The 21,936-nt window shown below is 39.7% G+C and overlaps 2 protein-coding genes across 3 annotated transcripts in view; one reads left to right on the top strand and one right to left on the bottom strand.

Annotated features, from left to right (window-relative positions):
- Window positions 1–14,784, bottom strand: part of CIRSR (corepressor of RBPJ and splicing regulator) — a 35,660-nt gene extending 20,876 nt beyond the window's left edge. Inside the window, exons 1-7 of the mRNA XM_075529036.1 lie at window positions 14,615–14,784; window positions 8,079–8,173; window positions 6,467–6,540; window positions 4,287–4,297; window positions 4,133–4,197; window positions 3,734–3,782; window positions 2,579–2,696 (exon numbers count right to left, since the gene is read on the bottom strand). Of these exons, the coding sequence (XP_075385151.1) occupies window positions 2,579–2,696; window positions 3,734–3,782; window positions 4,133–4,197; window positions 4,287–4,297; window positions 6,467–6,540; window positions 8,079–8,173; window positions 14,615–14,686 (484 nt within the window). The 5' untranslated portion in view covers window positions 14,687–14,784. The remainder of the gene's footprint in view (window positions 1–2,578; window positions 2,697–3,733; window positions 3,783–4,132; window positions 4,198–4,286; window positions 4,298–6,466; window positions 6,541–8,078; window positions 8,174–14,614) is intronic.
- SCRN3 (secernin 3) overlaps window positions 14,730–21,936 on the top strand; it is a 28,390-nt gene continuing 21,183 nt past the window's right edge. Inside the window, exons 1-2 of one of the 2 annotated variants that reach the window (XM_075529034.1) lie at window positions 14,730–14,884; window positions 19,203–19,379. In XM_075529034.1, the coding sequence (XP_075385149.1) occupies window positions 19,221–19,379 (159 nt within the window). In that variant the 5' untranslated portion in view covers window positions 14,730–14,884; window positions 19,203–19,220. Of the gene's footprint in view, window positions 14,885–19,202; window positions 19,380–21,936 lie in introns of those variants that run through there. The other variant, XM_075529035.1, reaches the window with a different exon arrangement.

The raw sequence follows: 21,936 nt of genomic DNA, 5'->3' as shown, positions 1-21,936 counted from the left end.
TCCCCCAGAGAGGAGGTTACATGTAGATCCCCGAGATCGGTTCGGTAACGTTTATTCTAAGGTATTTTATTCTTTGGATGCTACTGTAAATGAATTGCTTCTTTAATTTCCTTCTTAGACTGCTCATTGCTAGTGTATAAAAATCTAACTGACTTTTGTGGGTGAACTCCCACTTTGTTGACTTCATTTATTAGTTCTAGTAGATTTATTGAAGATTTTTTGGGAATCTCCAATATACATGATTATGTTAGCTGCGAAAATGGATAGTTTTAATCCCTTCCTTTCTGATTTGGTTATGTGTTCTAGCTAGAACTTGCGGTACAATACTGAATCGTGATAGTACGAGTAGGCATCTTTGTCTTATTTCTGATCTTAAGGGGAAACCTCTTAGTCTTACCCCTGCGTATGGTTTTAGTTGTTTTTCATAAATCTTTTTATCAGACTTAGAAAATTTTCCTCTATTCTTAGCTTCTTTCTTAAAAAAATCTATTCAAATTGGTTATATTCTTTGCAATATGTGGACATTCTGATTATTTCCTTTCTGGTTGTTCCAATTTCAGTCACCCAGCTTCCCTGCTCCTTTGCTTTCCCATCTTTGTTTTTCAAGGGATTCTTGACCCTGTCTAACACAGATGAAGTACTCATGGGTGATATTCTTTACACTGTGAACCAATCTGTGGCTGAGCTAACACATGACCTATGGTACTAGCTTTGGTTCAAGGTTTAAAGAGTATCTGAAGGCAAAAGCCTCAGTGATCTTTTCTCCTCTACATTTTGGAAGAAGTGAAAAAGGAGTAGGATCACTTCTGTAACTTTTGTAGACCTGTTCTTTTTTTTGGGGGGAGACATTTTATTATATATTCAATCTCTTTGTTTATTGTGGGCTTGTTGAGATCATCTAGTTCTTTTTGAATAAATGCAAGAAGCTTAAGAGTTTTATTAACTTCATCTGCTCTACATAATTGGTTGAGTGAAGTTATTCATCATATTCTCTTATGATCTTAAATTCTGGAAAGTCATGGAACCAATATTATAGACCAAAAACTTAAGTGATCCTTTCACAGTAGGTAAACTTGGGACACAATGGCCACAAGTACCAAAACTCATTTTGAAAGCCATTCAAACTGTGATTCCACCCACTGAATGCTGACCACTTCTTGGAGGAGGACATCATGTAGGTGAAGTGGAAGGTCAGCAAAAAGAGGAAGTACCTCAGTGAGACGGTGAGGCAGTGGCTGCAGTAACGGGCTCAAGTCTAGCAACAGCTTTGAGAAGAGCGCAGAACTGGGCACTGTCTTGCTCTGTTGTTACTATGAGTCAGAACTGATTTGATAGGCATTTAACAACAACAAAAGTTGTCCGAGATAAATCTGTCACTAAGGCCTATTCTGTATACCATATTGCTTACTTTGCTTGTGTTTTTCTCTGGTCTTTCTTTTTACCAGTCTAAAGCCAACAATCCCTTAAAGGTCACTTTAGTCCCTTGTAACTCTTCTTATACATGTTCAATTTAACATTTAGTCTATGTTAGATTCTTAGTCATATGCTAGTTTTGCTTGTTTTTCCTATGGTACGTTACTCTTTCTGATTCCATTGTGAACTTGGTGCAAAGCCCCTTTTTCTAACCTTGGAACACAGAACCTCAAAACAGAAACTTATTAGATGATATGAAGGGATGTTAGTACACAGATGCTAAATATGATTATTCCAAAGAGAAAGAGACTTCAGTTCTAAAAATTTTCACATCCTTTCACCATCAAGTGCAGAGCTGCTAAAATAGATTTAAAAAGTAACTTCATCCTACAAGGCCATTTTAACTATAATCATTGACTATATGACAATTTACAATTCAGAAAGATATAAATATGGGAAATAATAATTTTTCCTCTGAATTCCTAGGTGACCAACTTGATAAACAAGGTTTAATATATCCTTGAAGGGGTCTAGTTGATGCAATGTGTTAAGTTGATAACCAAAAGGTCAGTGGTTCAAACCCATCAGCCATTCCATGGAGAAACAAAGCCTAAAGATCTGTTCTCATAAAGTTTACTGCCTGGAAAAAAATCCCATAGGACTTTACTCTGACATATAGGGCTGCTATGAGTCACAATCAGCTTGATAGCATACAGTAACATATCCGATGTTTTTTTTTTAATCTATTGCTTTTAAATTAAAGTTCATAGGGCCCTTTGATAGAAAAAGTACATTTAACTGAGAATGATGTGGGCAATAAATAAATAAATGTGGTTTACACAATTGATGTGTATGTGGATTGTGATAAGAGTTGTATGAGCCCCTACTAAAATGATTAAACAAAACAAAACAAATAAAAACCATAATAGTAAGGGGAGGAAATATTAAAGAAAAAAAGTACATTTAACTTCATTACATAGCATTCAAAATCAGAATATATCATCAAATTTTCCATTAAACTCTGGAAATGTACCTTAGTCCAAAAATACCAAAATAAAACAAAACAAGCAAAAAATCCATAGAGATTAAAAAAAGTTTTTAACTTTTCTTGTTCATCTTTGACCTAAATTCCAAGATAAATAAATATATCATATTTAATGCCTACCTGATCCGTCAGTAGGAACGGAACTTGCATTGATTCCAGAAAGACCAAACAAAGGGCATTCTCGATCTGTATTGACATGGCCCCACTTGTGGCATTTAATACACCTCACATTTCGAACCTGGGAAGTGGTGAACATTGTTTTGGTTATTGAAATACTAAGAGTGTAGCTAGTGTTTAACTCTTTCTTCCTACAGCGTTTCAGTTACTCTCCTGTAAAAGATCTCCAGGAAAGATCCCTAACTGTGTTTGGTAATTTATTGCAGATACTAAAATCTTTTACTACAAATTTTGCTTTATAGTTAAGACTTCCTTTAACCTCTTAATCACTCGGTGGCAATAAAACAATGTCATTCACAATGACGTGATGAAATATGAAAAGAATTATGTCATGGTTTAATATTAAATTCTCTCATCTTAGTTTTTGTTGTCTAAACCAGAGGCTTGAAAACTTTTTCTGTTAAGAGTCAGGTAACTAAATATTTTAGGTTTTGCAGGCCAAATGCTCAATTTTGCTACTGTAGTGGGAAAAGAACCAGACAGGAGTATCTAAATGAAGGACATTGTTCATGATCAGAACCTGACTTAGGTGACAGTTTGTTCTGGTTCTAAACTAATAATACCACACACACACACACACACACACACACACACACACTTTTTGTGGGGGGGGAGTAAGTAAATGGCCTTTATTTACAGGTGACATATTATATATATATATATATATGGAAAAACTCTTGAATTCTTTTTTTAAAATAAATCATTTTTTGGGGGGCTCTTACAGTTCTTATAACAATTCATACATCAAATCAAGCACATTTGTACATATGTTGCCATCATCCTTTTCAAAACATTTTCTTTCTGCTTTTGCCCTTGGTCTCAGCTCCTTGTTTTTTCCCTCCCTCCCTTGTATCTTTTCTTGACTTTCAGGAAACACTCCCAGTTCCTTGAAAACTGCAGAGACCAATATATTTATAACCTTCACTCATAGAATTTTTGATTCCTATCAGTCTACAGCATTTCATTTTCCCTCCCCTATTCCTTCTATTATCTGGTTCAAATAGAAGCAGTGCCTTTTCATCTAAACTGCTTTTTGCACAACAGTATAAGGAAATATTAAAAAAACTATTTTTACAGAGTAAAATATGTGTCACTTGCCTGAATACCAAAGGGCTGATCCCTGATGTTCATGTCATCTTTGGCATATCTAATAAGTAGAAAAAAATGTGTAACATAAGGGAAATAAAAAAGTAAGCAAACATTAATCTGAAAAAGTCTTACAGTTCTAAGAATATTATAAAATGTATCACTTCACTAGGTACATAAAACTACAAAGTATATTATTTGCAAAAGTCACTTCTTAATTATTATAGGTGTCCAGTACCATGATTTGTGATTAAAAAAATATTAAAACAAGACAATGATCAAATAGATTAGTTGTATAAAAAGTCATTAGAAATATCATTTCATATTGTCTTCTCTAACCTCTGAATAAAAGGTAATGTAAAGTAAATTTAATGATATGTATTTTATCTTAAAAAAACCACCAGTCCTTACTTTTCTCGTGGGGCTCCTTTCTGCCATTCAAATTTATATTCTGTCTCTCCTTCTATTTCTTCTTTCTAAAATCATTAATTAAAAATAATTTTAATTTTTCCATAAAATCTCAATCTATTTCAAATAAATTGAAACACAGGAAGTAGAGCGTTACCTCTTTGTTTTCTTGATTGGTGATCAAAACATAGAGAAGGAAGACACGACAAGTTAGAAACATTAGTATTAGTCTGCTAAATACTATAATATGATAACATGGCACTTAATTGTAATTTGTAATAAGTTATGAGCTTTACTCTTCATTTTTCCACAAGATCTAACCCATTGCCACGGAGGCACTGCAACTCTATAGCACAGAGTAGAACTATTCCTTCGGGTTCCCGAGACTACATCTTTCCGAGACTAGTGTCATCTTTTCCTTTGGCATGGCTGGTGGGTTTGAACTGCCAGCCCAGTGGTTAGCAGACCAATGCTTATTTATTCCGTAGTACCACCAGGCCTCCTTTTACAAGATGACAGAAGGATAAAATAGAATATTAAATAAGAGACGAGACATGATAATGAGGCTGTTATTTCTTAATTTTCAAACACCTCTCACGTTCCTGTGAGTATTATGAGTATATACAGTACTGGTCAACAGTGGCTAAAGCGCTTGTCTGCTAACTAAACTGTCACGTGGTTCAAACTCACTAGACAATCTTTGGGCGAAAAAGCAGATAAAAAATCTGCTTCCATAGATTTCCAGCGTTAAAAACTCCATGGGGGAATTTCTAACATCCCCTATTGGGTTCACTATGAGCCAGATGGTAATGGTTTTATGAGTTACATTCAATAAGAAGGACTAAAGATATACACATTAGGAAATATATATATATATATATACATACATATACATACACCATGAAATATGAGACTTTTAGTATTTATTCTCTTATATCTCTTAAGAGTATCTTTTAAATTACTTTCAGAGAATAGTAATTTTAAAAGACGATGTGCCTCTCAGGCGTCATACCCGTCAAGAACGGATCTCATCCCTGTGGCTCAATTTTTGGCCAAACAACAGACCAGACCATAAGGCGAACAGGAACATCAGGGATGTGTGTGCTCTCATTAGAACAATCACCCGTGTGCGATCCAAAGGCAGCGTCTGCCCTGGATCAAGCTCAGGAGGCAGAAAGGGGTAGGCAAGATGGATGAATAGAAATGGTAAGCACAAGGAAGAAACATTGTGGAGATTGTAGTCAGTGTCATAAAAATAATATCTGTAAAAATTATTGAATAGAAAACCAATTTTCTTGGTAAACTTTTACTCAAATCTCACACACACACACACACACACAGAGAGAGAGAGAGAGAGAGAGAGAGAGAGAGAGAGAGAGAGAGAGAGAGAGAGAGAGAGAGAGAGAGAGAGAGAGAAGACGATTAGCAATCTGGTTATACGTTGGGCTGCTAACTCAACAGTTAGAATCCAAAACCCACTGCGTAGGCGAAAGATGAGGCTTTCTGCTTCCTTAAAGAGTTACAAAAAAAAAAAAAATGGGGAGCTGATATCAGGGGCTCAAGTGGGAAGAGAATGCTTTGAAAATGATGATGGCGGCATAGGTGCAAATGTGCTTGACACATTGGAGGAATGTATGGATTGTGATAAGAGATGTAAGAGCTTCCAATAAAAGTATTAAAAAAAAGAATCTGACAGTGATCTATTTTATCTTAGCTTAATTAAAGAAACCCATGCTTCTTAATTAATGTAGTAAATACAGTGCTCAAGTAGAAACAAACAAATGATGATGGTAACATATGTACAAGTGTGCTTAATACAATTGAATGATGGATTGTCATAAAATTTGTAAGAACTCCACCAAATAAAATGATTAATTAAAAAAAAAAGAATTATAGTCACAGAAATTTAAAGGGGCAGTTCTACCCTGTCCTATGGAAGGGGCTGGCATCAACTCAATGGCAGTAAGTATAGCAAGTATCAATCTTTTTTTGTTTAATTATCTTATTGGGGACCCACAACTCTTATCACAATCCATACATCTATCCATTGTGTCAAGCACATTTGTACCTTTGTTGCCACTATCATTCTCAAAACACTTGCTTTCTACTTGAGCCCTTGGTATTAGCTCATGTTCCTCTCTCTCCCCACCCTCCCAAACCCTTGATAATTTATAAATTATTATTATTTTGTCATGTCTTACACTGTCCGACCTCTCCCATCACCCACTTTTCTGTTGTCCATCCCCCAGGGAGGGGGCTATATGTAGATCATTGTGATTGGTTCCCTTTTTGTACCTCACCTAGAAGACTTAAAACTCAATAAAATAAAGTAGGTACCTTTTTTAGCTCCTGGTGGAGCCTCATACATGAAATTAAGGCCATTCTTTACACGTTCATCTCCCATAAGCAATCTAAATGAAATAAGACATAAAACCAACCATTTTATGTAGAGGAAAAACATTATAGTATAATCTCCTCACATAAAAAACAAACAAACCAACAAATCCTAAAGGAACTAATAACAAGAAATTTTGTTTGAGAGTATATTCTGTGCAACTAAAGTACCACTACTTACTTGCTGGCTTGTCCAAGAAAAGTAAGAACCAAATGCTAGGTTACTATTTTGACAGAAACCAATAAAGAGCAGGCACCTAAACCAGAGACATTCCAGTTTTCTTTCTGAAGCTGTCCTTTGAGTATACATTAAAGAAGTATCTTTGCAATAGGTTTCACGAATTCTTCTCCACTTAACTCATTTGGAACTTGCTCCCAAACTACATGTCATATGAATCTATATTTTATGTGAGTGGTAAGTAAAATTGAAATAAGTGGCCAAATAAAAGAATAGTCATGAAATGATCACCAAAGATAAGGGTGCTACCACAAAGTGTGGTGAAGAGAGCACATGGTGCCTGGCTATCAACCGGAATAATGTCTGGGGTTTTAAAGGCTTGTATTTAAACAGGCAGCCATCTAAGTGAGGAGTCAACTAAGTCCACATGGAAGCACACCAGCTTGTGTAATCCAAAGAGAACAATAAGGAACTGATGGTGATTACACAACTCATATTAAAAGCGATTGAACCACAACAAAGAGAAAAGTATACAGGAGGAGCCCAAAATCGATCTGCAGAGTATCTAGTCAGATGAAGCTGCTGGCAGATCTATTCTAGCCACAGGCAAGGATCTCAAACAGCTTTACTATTACAGATCACTGGAATTGTGATTATACTGGATCGAACTTGATTCTTGGTCAGTTGACCTCCCTCTTGACCCAATTCTGGGTCCAAGTATTTCTTGCTTGTTCCATGTCAAAAATTTCTTCCCTGGTGGTCTTAAATATTGATGGTGGTCTTTTCTTTCTTACTTATTATTTGTTTTTTAATCTTTATATTATTATTATTTTATCCTTACCACTTCATTTTGTTTCTGTTTTTTATTGTTTCTGTTGGGTTTTCCAGTTTGTGGAGTACAGAAAAGAGTAGCAGATGCACAGAGATAATAAGTGATGCAGGGTTTAGTGGGGAGGTAGGGATGAGCGGGTGAGAGAAGGGGAGGCAGAGGGGATTAAACAAAGTATGCAGAAGGGTGAAAAGAGCAATAGAACTGATGGTGATTACACAACTCAAATTAAAAGCAATTTAACCAACCATAAAAATAAAGTTCTAAAATTGATAGGAGTAATGATTAGACAATTCTTCTTGGTATGATTGAACTACTGAACTGTATGATTTATGTGCCAGTTGTCCTGTAGAACAAAGATGCAGATGTCTGCTCCTGTAAGATTTATATCCTGTAAAAACGGATAGTAGGTATTTCACAAGGAGAGGACTGACTCCTGTCACCGCAGCATTCATTTTTAAAAAGGTGACTGAATCTATGGTTTGGTAAGGAGTTATTTTCATGTAGTTAATATTCCAAAAACATGAACACACATTGGAATTTCTTACCTATTATCATATGATTCTTGTTCCTTAAGATACTGTTGCATTAATTCTTCTTGTTTCTTCTTATCATATGATATTTTCTGTTCTGCCATCCATACCTAAATTAGTGAGGCAAAAGAACTCAATAGTTGGATTTAAATTAATGGGAAGTTTAAGTTTTCAAAATATAATAAAATAGAAGATGATAGTTTACAACTTATAACAATCCATTTGTCATAAATAATACATCATCACAATATAGCACTTCAATAAATCTTATTTTGATGAAAGTCCTCAAATCCAATCATTCAAAATGATCAAACTTTCAGGCAAAAATGTCCAAGTTGGGAACCATTTTTAACACAGTGCATATAACAACTTCCTACACTCAGTCTGGACACCTGTTATTTCGGAGAGTGGGACACTACTTGTCTATAAATGGAATTAATTGCTCTAATCTAGGAATTGCAATCAATTTTGATGGCAGTGAGAGGTTTTTAGACACCTTTAGCACAGGGTACACCACTAGGGTTAAACAAGGCCCACAGACCCCGGAACAAAAACAAAAGAGGAAGGAAACTACAGAGAGCAGGGTTATCAATCACAGGTTCAATGTGTCCCTGTATGCCATTCTCAGCTTCATCAAGTTCGCGAAGGTGAAAGCCCACATTTCCAGTGTTGGCACGTATCCTGTTACCTCCAGCTTTAGAGGTTATCATTGCCTCCCTAGCACCTTCAGAATAAAGACAACTAGTCAACACAAAAATCAAGTCAAATCTGTCTTCAAACACACCGAGTTTAAAGAAGAGAAACACCAGGGCACTCTGGTGAAATGAGTTCCTTGAGAGGCCTTCTGCATGACTTCGCTGGAAAAGGGCTTGAGGGTGACTCCGCAGGGTGACTGACATTTCTGGGTAAGCTGTACACAACCCAGTGGTGTGATACTTCTCCTGTCTAGTTCTGGGCTACTGGACACGTTGTGATTAGCTCACTTTACATGCCTTATGGATGTTGGTCGATTTACTGCTCAAACAGTGACTTGAAAATTCACCCAACTACACTGACTGGCTTACAGTCCACTGAGGGATGGGTCAGTTTGGGGACATGCTGGGAAGGTCATCCCTTGAACGTGACAAAATGTGTTTATATAACCAACTAACCCTGCAGCAGTTTTTAGAGAAAAGGAAAGAGGCAGGAAGAGAAAGGAAGGGAACTTCAAGAAAAGTGTGAGCAAGAAGTTTGGCCCCGAAGAGGCGCCCTGCGGCAGAGCAGTCAGAAAGGGCCTTTGGCAGGTTTGCAGGGCTGGAGGAGAGTCTGTGACACAGATGGACAGAGCAGCAAAGAGAGCAGTCCTGCTTAGAAGCTGTCCAGAACGTGAGGAAGGGAGGAATGTGCTCCCTGCCTCGGGAAAGCTTTCCAGACCATGTTTATGGGCTTCCCGTCCGGATCCTGACTTGTTCCTGTGACTTCCAAACTGATCTTGATCTCAAGTTGTAGCCTGCTACCTTCCTAATGACCACATGGTCTGAGCATGGTCTGTGAGTTCCATGTGGCCACTGAAGGAACAACTGACAGCAGCAGAGAAATCCAGACTACCCCGGGGAGCCTGGGTGGCGTGAGAATGGTATAGAAGTTTACAAATGAAGGTCTATTTGACCACCACATAAAAACCAGTTTCTTGTGGACACTAATTCTTATCCCTCAGGAACTCAGGCCAGTCCAGATGGATGCTATGTTACAAGTCCTTATAGTGAGAAACTTGTCAGCTTACGAAGTTCATAGAAGAGCTATGAACCATGTAAGTAAATAACAAGAAAGTTAGATAATTGGGCAAGAGAAATACATATAGGCAAATAAGAATTACGCCAAGGTAGGGAACTTTTGAGGAATTAGGGAGGAAGGCCCCACTGTACTTGTAGGCATTTCCAATCTATCTCTATTACAAACTGTTGAGAGGAACAGCCCTACATACAAGTACCCTCCCATGCGCTATGCACAGTTCTGAAGAAGATCAAGGCTTTGCCAGTGAACAATAAGGGGGAGGAGATATGATTGGCAGAGCGAACTATTTAGGCAAAGGCCCAAAGGTGTAAAATGGAACTTCCCCCTACATTTCTATTTATTTATATTTAAGAAATATCCTTTATCACTTGGTTAATAAAGGTAGTGAGATATTACCTCTTCCCCCCAAAAAATGTCAACTATCTAAAAAGGCCTATTAATCAAAACCACTTAATTCTCTTCCATTCTGGAAAAGGTGTGGAACTAATTTAAACAAGTCAGCCATAAATTTTACAGAGATGGGGCACATAGAATTTCACAGTTTGTCCCTACTTTACAAACTTTCCCAAGGAAGATTTATAAAAGTTATTGTCTGTCCACCCCCCCCCTTTCTTATGGGAAAGTTGTTTCATTAATTTTTAAAGCCAAAAGCAAACAATTCAAATAGAAAATAATGCAATTTTGGTTCTATTTGTCTCTAAACTTAAACAAACAAAAGTGAACCTCCAAATTCCACCTGATCTCTTCACTATAAAAATGGCCAAACCTTTGAGTATGTGGAGGACAACCATGTCTGTACTTGGGGTAAAGGTTACTCATGTCAAGAAATCACAAAACAAAAGTCTCTGTGAAGCCTCTCTCAACCTTAATTGCAACCATGCACACACCACCTGGTTTGTAGAATAAGCACTCACCTGATGAGTTGTCGAGATCCCAGTTCTCGCTCAACTCTGTGTAACCACTGGCAAATATAGATATATATTAAATCATTTTATTAGGGGCTCATACAACAACTCTTATCACAATCCATACATACATCAATTGTATAAAGCACATTTGTACATTTATTGCCATCATCATTCTCAAAACATGTGCACTCCACTTAAGCCGCTGGCATCAGCTCCTCATTCCCCCCCTCCTTCCCTGCTCCCCCCTCCCTCATGAGCCCTTGATAATTTATAATTATTTTGTCATATCTTACACTGGCAAATATAGATATATATATTTATGGAATAAGGAGCTGAGGCTGAATGATTACCAAGCTTCTTTAGGTACAAAACTCCATAACCTTATGCACTTTGAAAATGCTGAAATAAGTGAAAAATCTGATTAGTCAGTACCAAGAGAACAAACTCACCAACTAAAACCTATAAAAAGAAACATAACCAAGTGACATTATTTCGGAAATGTAGGGATGGTTCGGCATTAGGAAATCCATGATTGTTATATCCCACATCGAGAAAACAAAGGAAAGAATACAATCACTATGGATGCAGGAAAAAGCATCTGATAAAATCCAACATTTTTCTTGTTGAAAACTGCAAAGAAGATTGGGATAGAAGGGAAATTCCTCAATATGATTCAGAGGATATATAAAAAGCCAGCAGACAACTTAATGGCAAAGACTTAAGAGTTTTCATCCTTAAAATTGGGAACAAGACAAGGGTGAAAACACATACCACTTCTAGTGAACAGTTTGTTAGATGTTCTGACCAGTGCAGTAAGGCAAGAAAATGTAGACGCCCTCATAGCACAATGGTTATGCAATGGACTGCTAACCACAAAGTTGGCAGTTGAAAACCACCACTTGCCCTGTAGAACAAAGATGAGGATGTCTGCTCCTGTAAAGATTTATATCCTTGAACTCCTGTAGGGAGTCAGTTCTTCTCTGTGTGGCTATGAGTTAGACTCAACTCATACTCATGAGTTAGACTCAACAACAGTGGAAGGGGAAAAAAGGCAGGAAAATGTAGTAACAGGCATCTAGCTGGGCAAAGAAGTAAAATTCTCTCTATTCACAAATGATATGATTCTATATATAGAAAATTACAGAGTCCACATGAAAATATCTACACCTAATAGAGAAATTCAGTAAAGCTGCAAGGTATATATGATCAACAAACAAAAATTAGTTGAGTTTCTTCTATACACCAGCAATGAGAAATATGAAAGGGGAAATTAGGACACACTTCCATTTACAATAGCATCTCAGAGAGTAAACTACCTTAAAATAATTAGAGTTTGTAAAGGATTTATATAATGAGAACTATGAAAAAACTACTGAAAGAGATTACTGAAAAAAAACAAACACCCCAATTCATTGCCATTGAGTGGATTAACAACTCATCTTGACTCTATATTGGAAAGAATAGAACTGCCCCACAGTTTCTAAGACTGCATAATCTTTATGAGTTAGACTAAACTTTCGGCCATCTTTCGGCCAGGGAGGGATTGGTGGGTTCAAACTGCTGATCTTTTGGTTAGCAGCCCATCATTTAACCACTGTACCACCAGGCCTCTCTAAAGAGATTAAAGATGTTCCTTGTTCATGGATCGCAAAGCTTAATACTGTTAACGTGTCAATACTATCCAAAGCAATATACAGATTGGATATAATCTTAATAAAAGTTCCAACAACCTTCTTTACAGAAAATAGAAAAGCCAATCTCAAACTTCATATGGCAAGAGGCTAGAAATAGCTAAAACTATATTGAAAGAGAATAACAAAGTAGAAAAATAATAGTTCTTGATTTTAAGCATACTACATAACGTCATTAATCAAAACAATCTGGTACTGGCTACCACCAGCACATAAAAGAATAGACTAGAACTGAAAGTGCCAAAATGGTGCCCCACATCTCTGGTCAACTGACTGATTTTTGACCAGGGCACCAAGTTCCTTCAGAGGAGAAAGAAGAGTCTCTTCAATAAACGGTGCTGGCTGGGGAAACTGGATTTCCACATGCAGAAAATGAAGCAGGATCCTTGTCTCAAACTATACACAAAACAAGTAATAAGTAAGGAAGTAAGAAAATAAAGGAACTAAATGTGCAAATGAAAATCCTAAAATTATTGGAAGAACAAGCAAATGTAACACTGCCAGGCCTAACTCTAACAATGGATTATCAAATATAATAAATAGCAAAAGACAAATCCCCAAAGGAGAAAAGACAGGGTGAATATCTTTGGAAACCATATATTCAATAAGAATCTAATAACCAAAATATATGTAACATTTCAACACCACAATAAAAAGACAAATAATGCAATCATACAATGGACCAAGAGTTGAGTAGACATTTTACCAAAAAGGCCACCAAACAAATGAAAAGTCACAGAGAGGTAGCTACAAATCAAAACCACAAACCACAATGAGTTATCATTTCACTTCCAACTAGATGGCTACTATTAAAACACCAACCAAACGACAACAGCAAACAACAAAAAACTAAAGGGGAAGCTGGAGTCCTTATCTGTGGCTGGTGGGAATGCAAATGGAATAACCATTGTGGAAAACAGTGAAGTGGTTTCACACACCAAACAGAACTATCACACAATCCAGCAATCCAGCAATTCCAGATATAGATAAAAAAGAATTGAAAGCAGACTCAAAAAGAAACTTGTACACCCAAGTTTTCTGCAGAACTATTCACAGCAGCCAAAAAGTGGAAACAACCTACCTGCCCATGAGCAAGCAATCGACACAAAAAATTTGGAATAGCACTCACACAGTGGGAGAATTTGAAGCCTTTATACATTCTACAATAGGGATGGAACTGGGAGACATGATACTGAGTGAAATACACCCATTAAAAAGAAGACGTACTGCACGGCCTTGCTTATATGAAAAGACAAGAAATGGCAAATGTATAGAGAGCCCCAAGCTTATGGGTGGTCACGAGGCCTGGGAGTGGGTGATGAGAAAGGGGAAAGGACCTCTCCTCTAGGAGGGCAAGAACCAAACAAGATTGAGAACTACTGGTCTCGGGAGTGAAGATGGGTCAGCAAAGCACGGTGATAATGGCTTACTAAAAAACAAAAGCCTCAAGTTCAGCTTTACAAGTAGGTATTTATTTCATCAAGCACTTCCTCTCTGTGACAGGTACTGAGTTAGGGACCTACCGTACTTTGGTACAGATCCTTTATTGCCACTATTTTATTAAACCTCACGGGGACGGATCATTCTTAACATGCTGGTTAGGAGACTGATGATAAGTGATATTAAACTATTTTCCTCCACGGTCTCGGGGCTCAAAGTAACTACGTTAAAATAAGTAGAATCCAGGCCTGATTCCATAGCCCAGGCTCCTTCCACTCCCCCATTCCGTTTTCCATCAAATACTGGGATTATGCAGCATGTCTTTTCAGTACTGCACCCAGCCGGCCTGTCCTTGCTATTAAAAAGCGCTACATTTCTACAAGGTCATCACACAGGCACTACATCATCGGTTAAGACGGAGACGCACCATTTGCGTCTCTTTTTAAGAACTCCCTTAAGGACACAGGTAGTCATCTTGGTACAGGGACCCACGTCCGAAAGAGAATCCGTGGAGGCAAGCACTGAGGGGCCCTCCCTCCCCCAGTCTTCGAATCTCCCCTCGCTGCCGAGCAGTAGACGTTGCGGATCAGCCACGTTCAGCGGGAGAAGGAAGGGCGCACGAGGGCGTGCGGCCAGGGAAAGGGACGCAGCCCGGGGATGCCGGCGACACCACCACTCGCAAGGGAGGAGGCAGGTGGGCCAGGGCCCCGACCCGAGACGCCGAGTTCGCCGGACTCACTTTTTTGATATTGGATTTGGAGGCGGGATGAAAGTCTTTCTTGCACATGAAGTTGGCGAAGGACTTCCCCATCTTGGAGTCCGAACAGGGGAAGGCAGCCGCTCTCTCTGGGCAGTGACCAAACGTCAACAAACTTCGCCGCCTAACCGGAATTGCGCCTCTGGCGAACGCGGGGACTTCCGAGGTCAAAGGTGACCGCTTCCGGTATCGCGTTCCGGCCCTCGCTCCTCGCCCCTTCCTCTGATTCCGAGGGAAAAGCTCGGAGGCCAGGTGAGGGGCGGGCGCCGGGGGCGGGGCGTGCATAATGAGTCCGGGAAGGAGGGCCGTCCGCCCGACCCGCGGGACCGAGGGGCTTGGGTGGCGTAGTGCGGAGTGGGTGACGCCGTGTCATTCGAGTTACATAACTATTGTGCATCTGTGGTGTTAACTCACTCACACAATCTGTGGGCGAGGGGCACGCGGGACGGTTTTGTAAAGGCGCGGTGTCTCCCCCAGGGCAGACCCCTCGCCGTTGTGGTCCCGGCTGCGCGGTGCAGGGCACTGCCCAGTGTTGAAAACGCGTCTTTGTGGTTAGGTGCTGTTGCAAGGTAATTAAGACCCAGGGTGAGCCCCAGGGTCCCAGAAGAACTGCCCCCACGGGTTTCCAGGCCGTGGTTTTTCCTGGGCACATCGTCAAGTCTAACTCCCCGTAGGGCCACTAGGGATCGTGGCTTGCCAACTTAGAGCTAAAGCTTAACCACGGTGGGTGCCACGGGGGCTCCTTTGAAAACACCCCTAGCGACCGGATAGGACAGAGTGGAACTGCCCCATAGGGTGATCAATCTTTACAAAAGCAGACTGATGGTGAAAATGCTTGGGAGTTCGTTAGAAAAAGGATCTCAAGGCCTCCCTTCCTCCTCCAAGCCTGGATAACTTCTACATTCCCAGGGAGACAACTGAGGTCACCCAATGTAGTTTGATGGTCCCTGGGACCCCAGGGTTCTGATCCACCTCCCCATGTCACAAACAAGCCCTTTCAATGAGAACTTAATTTTCTGTCAATTCACAGTAGCAACTCTCGAGTGTCTAGTGTGTTCTATATGCACAGTGCAGAATCCTTCTATGTTATTTAATTCTCATCACAGCCTCAAGAGATAGTATCTTTTATTTTACTAGTGATGTAGGAGTCATGAAGAGGAAGATTAAATACAAACCAAACTCACTGTCATGGAATCAATCTGACTCCCAGTGACCCTGCAGGACAGAGTGGAACTGCCCTGTGATTTTCTGAAACTCTCTTTCTGGGTGTAGAAAGCCTCCTCTTTCTCCTGCAGAGTGACTAGTGGTTTCAAACTGTTGACGTGGCAGTTAGAAGCCCAATGCATAACCATTACTCCCCCAGATTTCCTCTAGCTTATATAGCACCTGAAAATTATGCAGTGGTTCTGGAGCTAAAGGAAACAAAAGTAGAAGAGTTCAGGACGTAAAGTACAAACTGAAGAAAAGTAAAGCAATAGTGACCCCTTCTCCATCACTGAAAAAAACCCCTTGAGTTTCAGGCTGACGTTGATTCTTACTTGAGTAAATTTCCTTTCTTTGTAGTAAAACATTAGATTTAAACAACCCCTCCCCCCAATATTGCTGGTATCTGCCAATATAAGGTAATTCTAAGAGTTTGAGGTTATAAAATAATGGGACTAAACCAGAAGCCAAACTCACTGCCATTGAGTCATTGCTTGACGATGGGGATCACAGCCCAATCAGTATGTAACCACTACACACCAGGGCCCTAAAATAGTTTTCCTGTCCTGGAAACAATATGGAAAGTATAAGACACTGAAGTTTTCTACTGAAATTTAGGATTTAACATTTTTCTAAATTTCAAATAAAAACATAACATACTCAGTTCTATAACCAAATGATGAATACAAATGCCCTCCTGAAGATACCAATCATTTGGAATTTTACTGACATCTTTGTAGTTGTCTGCATCATTGATTCTCTTTCACAACTTCAGTTTTGCCTGTATTATAATCTTCATTCTTCTCCAACTATAATCAGACTCCTTTCCTTTGCACAAATACTGGGTTTGTAGGGTTTTCCCCTAACATGAGTTCCAGCATTGAAAATGTAAAGGTTCATAAGACACATAACTCCTAGCTCTCAAGGACCTCACTGTCTACTACTTACAGGCATAGTAAAAAATTATTGCTGTAAAATCATGGAAAGCTTCATTAAGCAAAAGTACCCAAAGGGGTGAAGCTATTGTTTCTTGATATCTCTATCTTCCAACTATGTCTATACACTATCTATACACTTCCCGTTTCTCTAACCCTTCCCTGTGTTGGGCTGCTAATCTCCTGGTTGGCAGTTCTAATTTATCAGCTAGCTGTTCCGAAGGAGAAAGATAGTCTCAGAAACCCACGAGACAGTTCCACTCTTTCCTATTATGACCATGAGTCATAATTAACTTAATGGCTGTGAGTTTCTTGTTTTGGTTAACGCTCCCCTAAAGAACTATGCTCTCCTATTTATACCACGCCTAAAGGGCAGTTCTGGCATACTCCAGAGTCTCAAATCAAATTTCTTAATTTTTAAAATTTGGGCAACCAAAGAAGTCTGTAGGGGCAAGATTAAGGCTATAGGGTGGCAGGGTACTATTTCTCCATGAAATTCTCACAGGACAGCCCTTGCTACCCCCAGCTTTCATAAATCTTCTCTACAATAAACACCCATGATTATCTTCTGTCCTTTGTGAAAATATATCCCGATTGCCCCTTTGACATCTCCAAAAATAGGCCTCATAACCCCTCTGCCCTGGATTTTATGGGGTGAGCAGATCTCAGGAGCCACTGTTTTGATTGGCCTTGGCTTTCTGCATCAGATTGGTCCATACTTACCAACTGCTAACAGTGGTAGGTGGTTCAAACTCACTAACCACTCCATAAACTTTATGGGGCATTCTACTCTGTCTTGTAGGATCAGCGAATTGGATTTAACTAGACAGCAATGGGGCTTTTAAAAAATCTTTATGACCACAGATCACCAAGCCTTTTGGCTGCTATGTGTCTAGGCAGTGGCGGTCCCAAATATGGACTACGGAAAGCAGAATCAGGCAACAGACTTTAAAAGAGAAAGATCTTGGAGGATAAATTTGGCCTATCCCATAGAAGGAACTTCTCATTGCCATTTTCTTAAATGGTTCTTGTGTTCGTGTTAAGATTCAATCCAGTCAGTTCAGACTCATAGCAACCCTGTACAACAGAATGAAACCTCACCCTGTCCTGTGCCCCCCCAAAATTGATTATTGTATGTGTTAGACAGGGTCCTCTAGATTCTAGAGAGACTCAGCAGTTCTCATCCTGTGAGTCATGACCCCTTTGGGGGTCGAACGACCCTTTCACAGGGGTCGCCTAAGACCATCAGAAAGCATATTTCCGATGGTCTTAGGAACCAAGACACCGTTCCTGTATCCGTCTGCAGGCAGGTCCACCCACATGCAGATGCGCCCACATATGAGTACCGGGCGTGAAAACTGTTACCCATGCTACACCATGCTTCCAGACAAAAATGTCATTTGTTTGTCATTAGAAATAAATATTTCACAATATATAATTACATATTGTTTTTGTGATTAATCACTGTTTTAATTATGTTCAATATGTAACAATGAAAGCATCCTGCATATCAGATATTTACATTGCAATTCATAATAGCAAAATTACAGTTATGAAGTAGCAACAAAAATAATTTTATGGTTGGGGGTCACCACAGTATGAGGAACTGTATTAAAGGGTCGCTGCATTAGGAAGATTGAGAACCACTGCTCTAGAGAAACAAAACCAGGATATATATATATATATATAAAACAGCTAATTAGTCCACACAGCAGTACAGAGGGCTCAGTTCAACTCACTTCTATGGAACAGTTAATATACTGGAAGTCCTTCAACTCATGAGGGCTGCTGGGTCCAAGGTCAAGGAAGCAGATAGCTGATTCCCTAGGGCAATGCAGGCAGTCCAGCCACAGGCAGCAAATAGCAAAGTCAGTCACCAACAGTCAGCAGTTCAGGAGGTTAGGGAAGCAGGCCTGGATGCGATATTGAACTCAAGCAATGTAAGACAACAGGATCTGGCAGCCTCAAACTCAAGCAATATATACACCAGTAGTGTGGCAAAACAGGTCTGGAGGGAACCTCTAGCTCTAGCAACACGATCCTTGGGTTGGCTGTCCTACAGGTAGTGTAGTTCACAAGTTGAGGCAGAGAACTAGCTAAAGCAGCTGCTTGTTGGTCTGATTACCAGAGAGCAAGAGAGAGAGGGATGGGCCTTGCTGAGCCATTTATCTCTTTGCCCTCCAACCAAACTGCGACCTTATTAATCCCACATGTTCCTATTGGCCAGGTTGGTACAATAAGCCTACCTATCACATGGTAGTACAATATTAATTCCCAAGCAATTTTCTTACTGATTTTTGTTCCACAGTGTATAGGGTGTAGAATTTTAATAAGTACTCATTATTAGATACAGTAGTACTACACCATGGCAAATTCTTATACACATACTTAAAACTCTTTATTTTCTTTTGACACATACGTATAATGTTTAGGTTTTATCAAACAGCGACATGGAGCCTTGTTCCTGTGACACCTTCGTGGCTTTACCTCCAGCAACAGTTGATAACAGCATTATTTTTGGAAAAAATTCAGATAGACTCTGTGATGAAGTACAGGAGGTTGTTTATTTTCCTGCTGCAGTCCATAATAATGTGGGAGAACATCTGAAGGTAAGTAAAAGACATTGTTAGTAATATTTCTTGAACAGGTTATTTCGAGCAGGAGCTAACTACTTGGCAGACACTTGTTCTCATCCAGCTGCCATCCAGTTGGCCCCTCCCTCAGGGCAACCTCATGCAAAAAGCAATGAAACGCTGCTGTGGTCATTGTCGATTGGACTGTTGTGATCCACTGGGTTTCTGTTGGCCCATTTTCCGAAGTAGATTGCCAGGCTTTTCTTCCTAGTCCACCTTAGTCAGGTTTGAGCAGGCTAGCAACATGCAACCCTCCACTGACAGATGAATGAGAGCTAGACATCCGGTCCATCAGCTGGGAATCAAACCCCTGTCTCCTGAATGGAAGATGATGATTCTCCCACCAATCCTTCAATCTCTCACTGGCAGAGATGATTGAAGTTAAAAAGTCACTACTTTAAGTTAGAAAAAGAATTTGAGTCAAAAATAGACTTCTTGTCTTTTATTTCTATATTTTGAAGGAAACTGAAATGACAACAACAACAGTGTTAATTCTTCTGTTAAGTATTGGCACAATCACCATATGCCGGCATATCAGATAAAGCAAGGGACACAGATTCCTGTCAAGACAAGCAGTCTGTCTTCTGCAGGGCTTCCAACCAGTTCACTCCATTTGACTCCCTGCTGAAAATTTGCATTTGCATCCCAAATACACGGAATCAAAATCTATATTTTAACAAACTTTTCTCTCGTCAAACATAAGAATCACCCAGGGATCTCTAAGAATCACTTTGGGATCTTGCTAAACTATACGTTCTGATTCTGTAGAAAAGTGCATTCTCAGCAGGGGATCTAACTGGAAAGAATCCGTTCTGAGTAGCAGTCTGTAACTAACACCCAATAGGACAGCCTACATGTTAGATTTAAGTAAGAGCTGTCTGCTCTGTGAGAGCAGAGAAGGAGCAAGGAATCAGACTGGACCAAGGAACGCTTCTTTAGGATGTGGTGTTTCAGCTGGAGTTTGATGAATATAAGGATTCTGCTTGATGTAGACAAGGAAAACCACACCAGTCTCCAGGAACAGCAGTTGTATGACCCATGAAAAAAAGATCTGATTATGCCTAGTGTGCACAGTCAGTGCACAGTTTTTGCACTTATTTGGTGGTGTATAGATAATGAAACCCAAACCCAAGCTCACTGGCATCGAGTCGATCCTGACTCATAGGGACCGTATAGGACAAGGTAGAACTGCCCTGTGAGTTTCAGAGACTGTCAGTCGTTCCCCCCCCCCCAATGGCTTTATTGGGATGCAGTTTACATATCATACAATTTAATAGTTCTATTGTTCAATCATATCAAGGACAATTATACAATCATTACCCATCAATTCTCGAGCATCCCGCCCCTCATGGTCACATCGCCTGTAAGCTGAGTTATGCAATCACAGTCCACTCTGATGCCCCCCCCCCACTTCTGCCTTCAATGTTTACTCTCGAAATCCCCTTTCCCTCCCTCCCTCATGCTTGTGTTCCCTATCTCCCCTTGTAGCAGTATGATCATTATGCATCCATTCCTCTTGTGCTTCACACCTAGGAGAACCCACAGAAAACCATAAATAGGACTAAGGTAGTAGGACAAAGTCATACTGGTACAAAGACAAACATACAAATAATGTGTTAGAAGGAAAGGACCCCCATAAACATTCAAAAAGCCAAGGGAGAAATTTCTGCTATGGAATCAGTAAGAGATACTTGGCCCCCCGCAAAAAAAAATTCAACTCATATCTATAGGTGGTCAACTGGTCGAGTTTGATCCAGCAGAGTCAAGATCACAGTGGTCTCTTGAGAGTAAGGCTGTTTGAGACTCTTGGCTGTGCCTATAGTGGATCTGCCAGAGGCTCAGTCTGACTAGATGCTCTGAGATGGCTTTTGGATTTCCACTGTCCCCCAGAGCCCTCCCCTAATTGGGTGTTCATGATTTTAGCTCTGATGCTTTCCTCCTCACCATATTCATATTTTGTAGTTATCATGTTTAGATTATACAAGCTGGCTGCTTATTTGAGTACAAGCCTTTAAGACTCCAGCCACTATTCCCAATTGTTAGCCAGGCACCAACTTCTTTCTTCAGACTGTCAATCTTTATGGGAGTAGAAAGCCCAGTCTTTCTCTGGTGGAGTGGCTGGTGGTTTCAAACTGCTGACCTTGCAGTTAGCAGCCCAACATGTAACCACTATGCCGCCAGAGCTCTTCCACAGATAATTAAGGGAACCCTTAAAATAATTTCACAGAAAAAAAGATGACATGGAACTTAAAGTGAAAATTTCATACTATGCTTCTGTTGATAAGTGCTGTACTTTTTAGATTTTATCGTATTGATAGTGTAATATTAAAATACATTACATATTAGATTTTTAAAATATTAGGTCATACATATTTTCTTTCTTTTTCCCTAAACTGTTTGTAAATCTGGGATACTGTTTCTATTAGAAAAACAGCAACAATTCTGATGGCGCTGTCGGGTAGGTAAGCATTGGACTGCTAATCCTGAGGTCTGTGGTTCAAACCCACTCTCTATTCTGTGGGAGCAAGATAAG

The sequence above is a fragment of the Tenrec ecaudatus genome, chromosome 13 (assembly GCF_050624435.1).
Source record: "Tenrec ecaudatus isolate mTenEca1 chromosome 13, mTenEca1.hap1, whole genome shotgun sequence".
In the NCBI taxonomy this organism is placed as follows: domain Eukaryota; kingdom Metazoa; phylum Chordata; class Mammalia; order Afrosoricida; family Tenrecidae; genus Tenrec; species Tenrec ecaudatus.
Note: the sequence above shows the minus strand (reverse complement) of the source record. Positions and strands in the feature narration are given on the sequence as shown.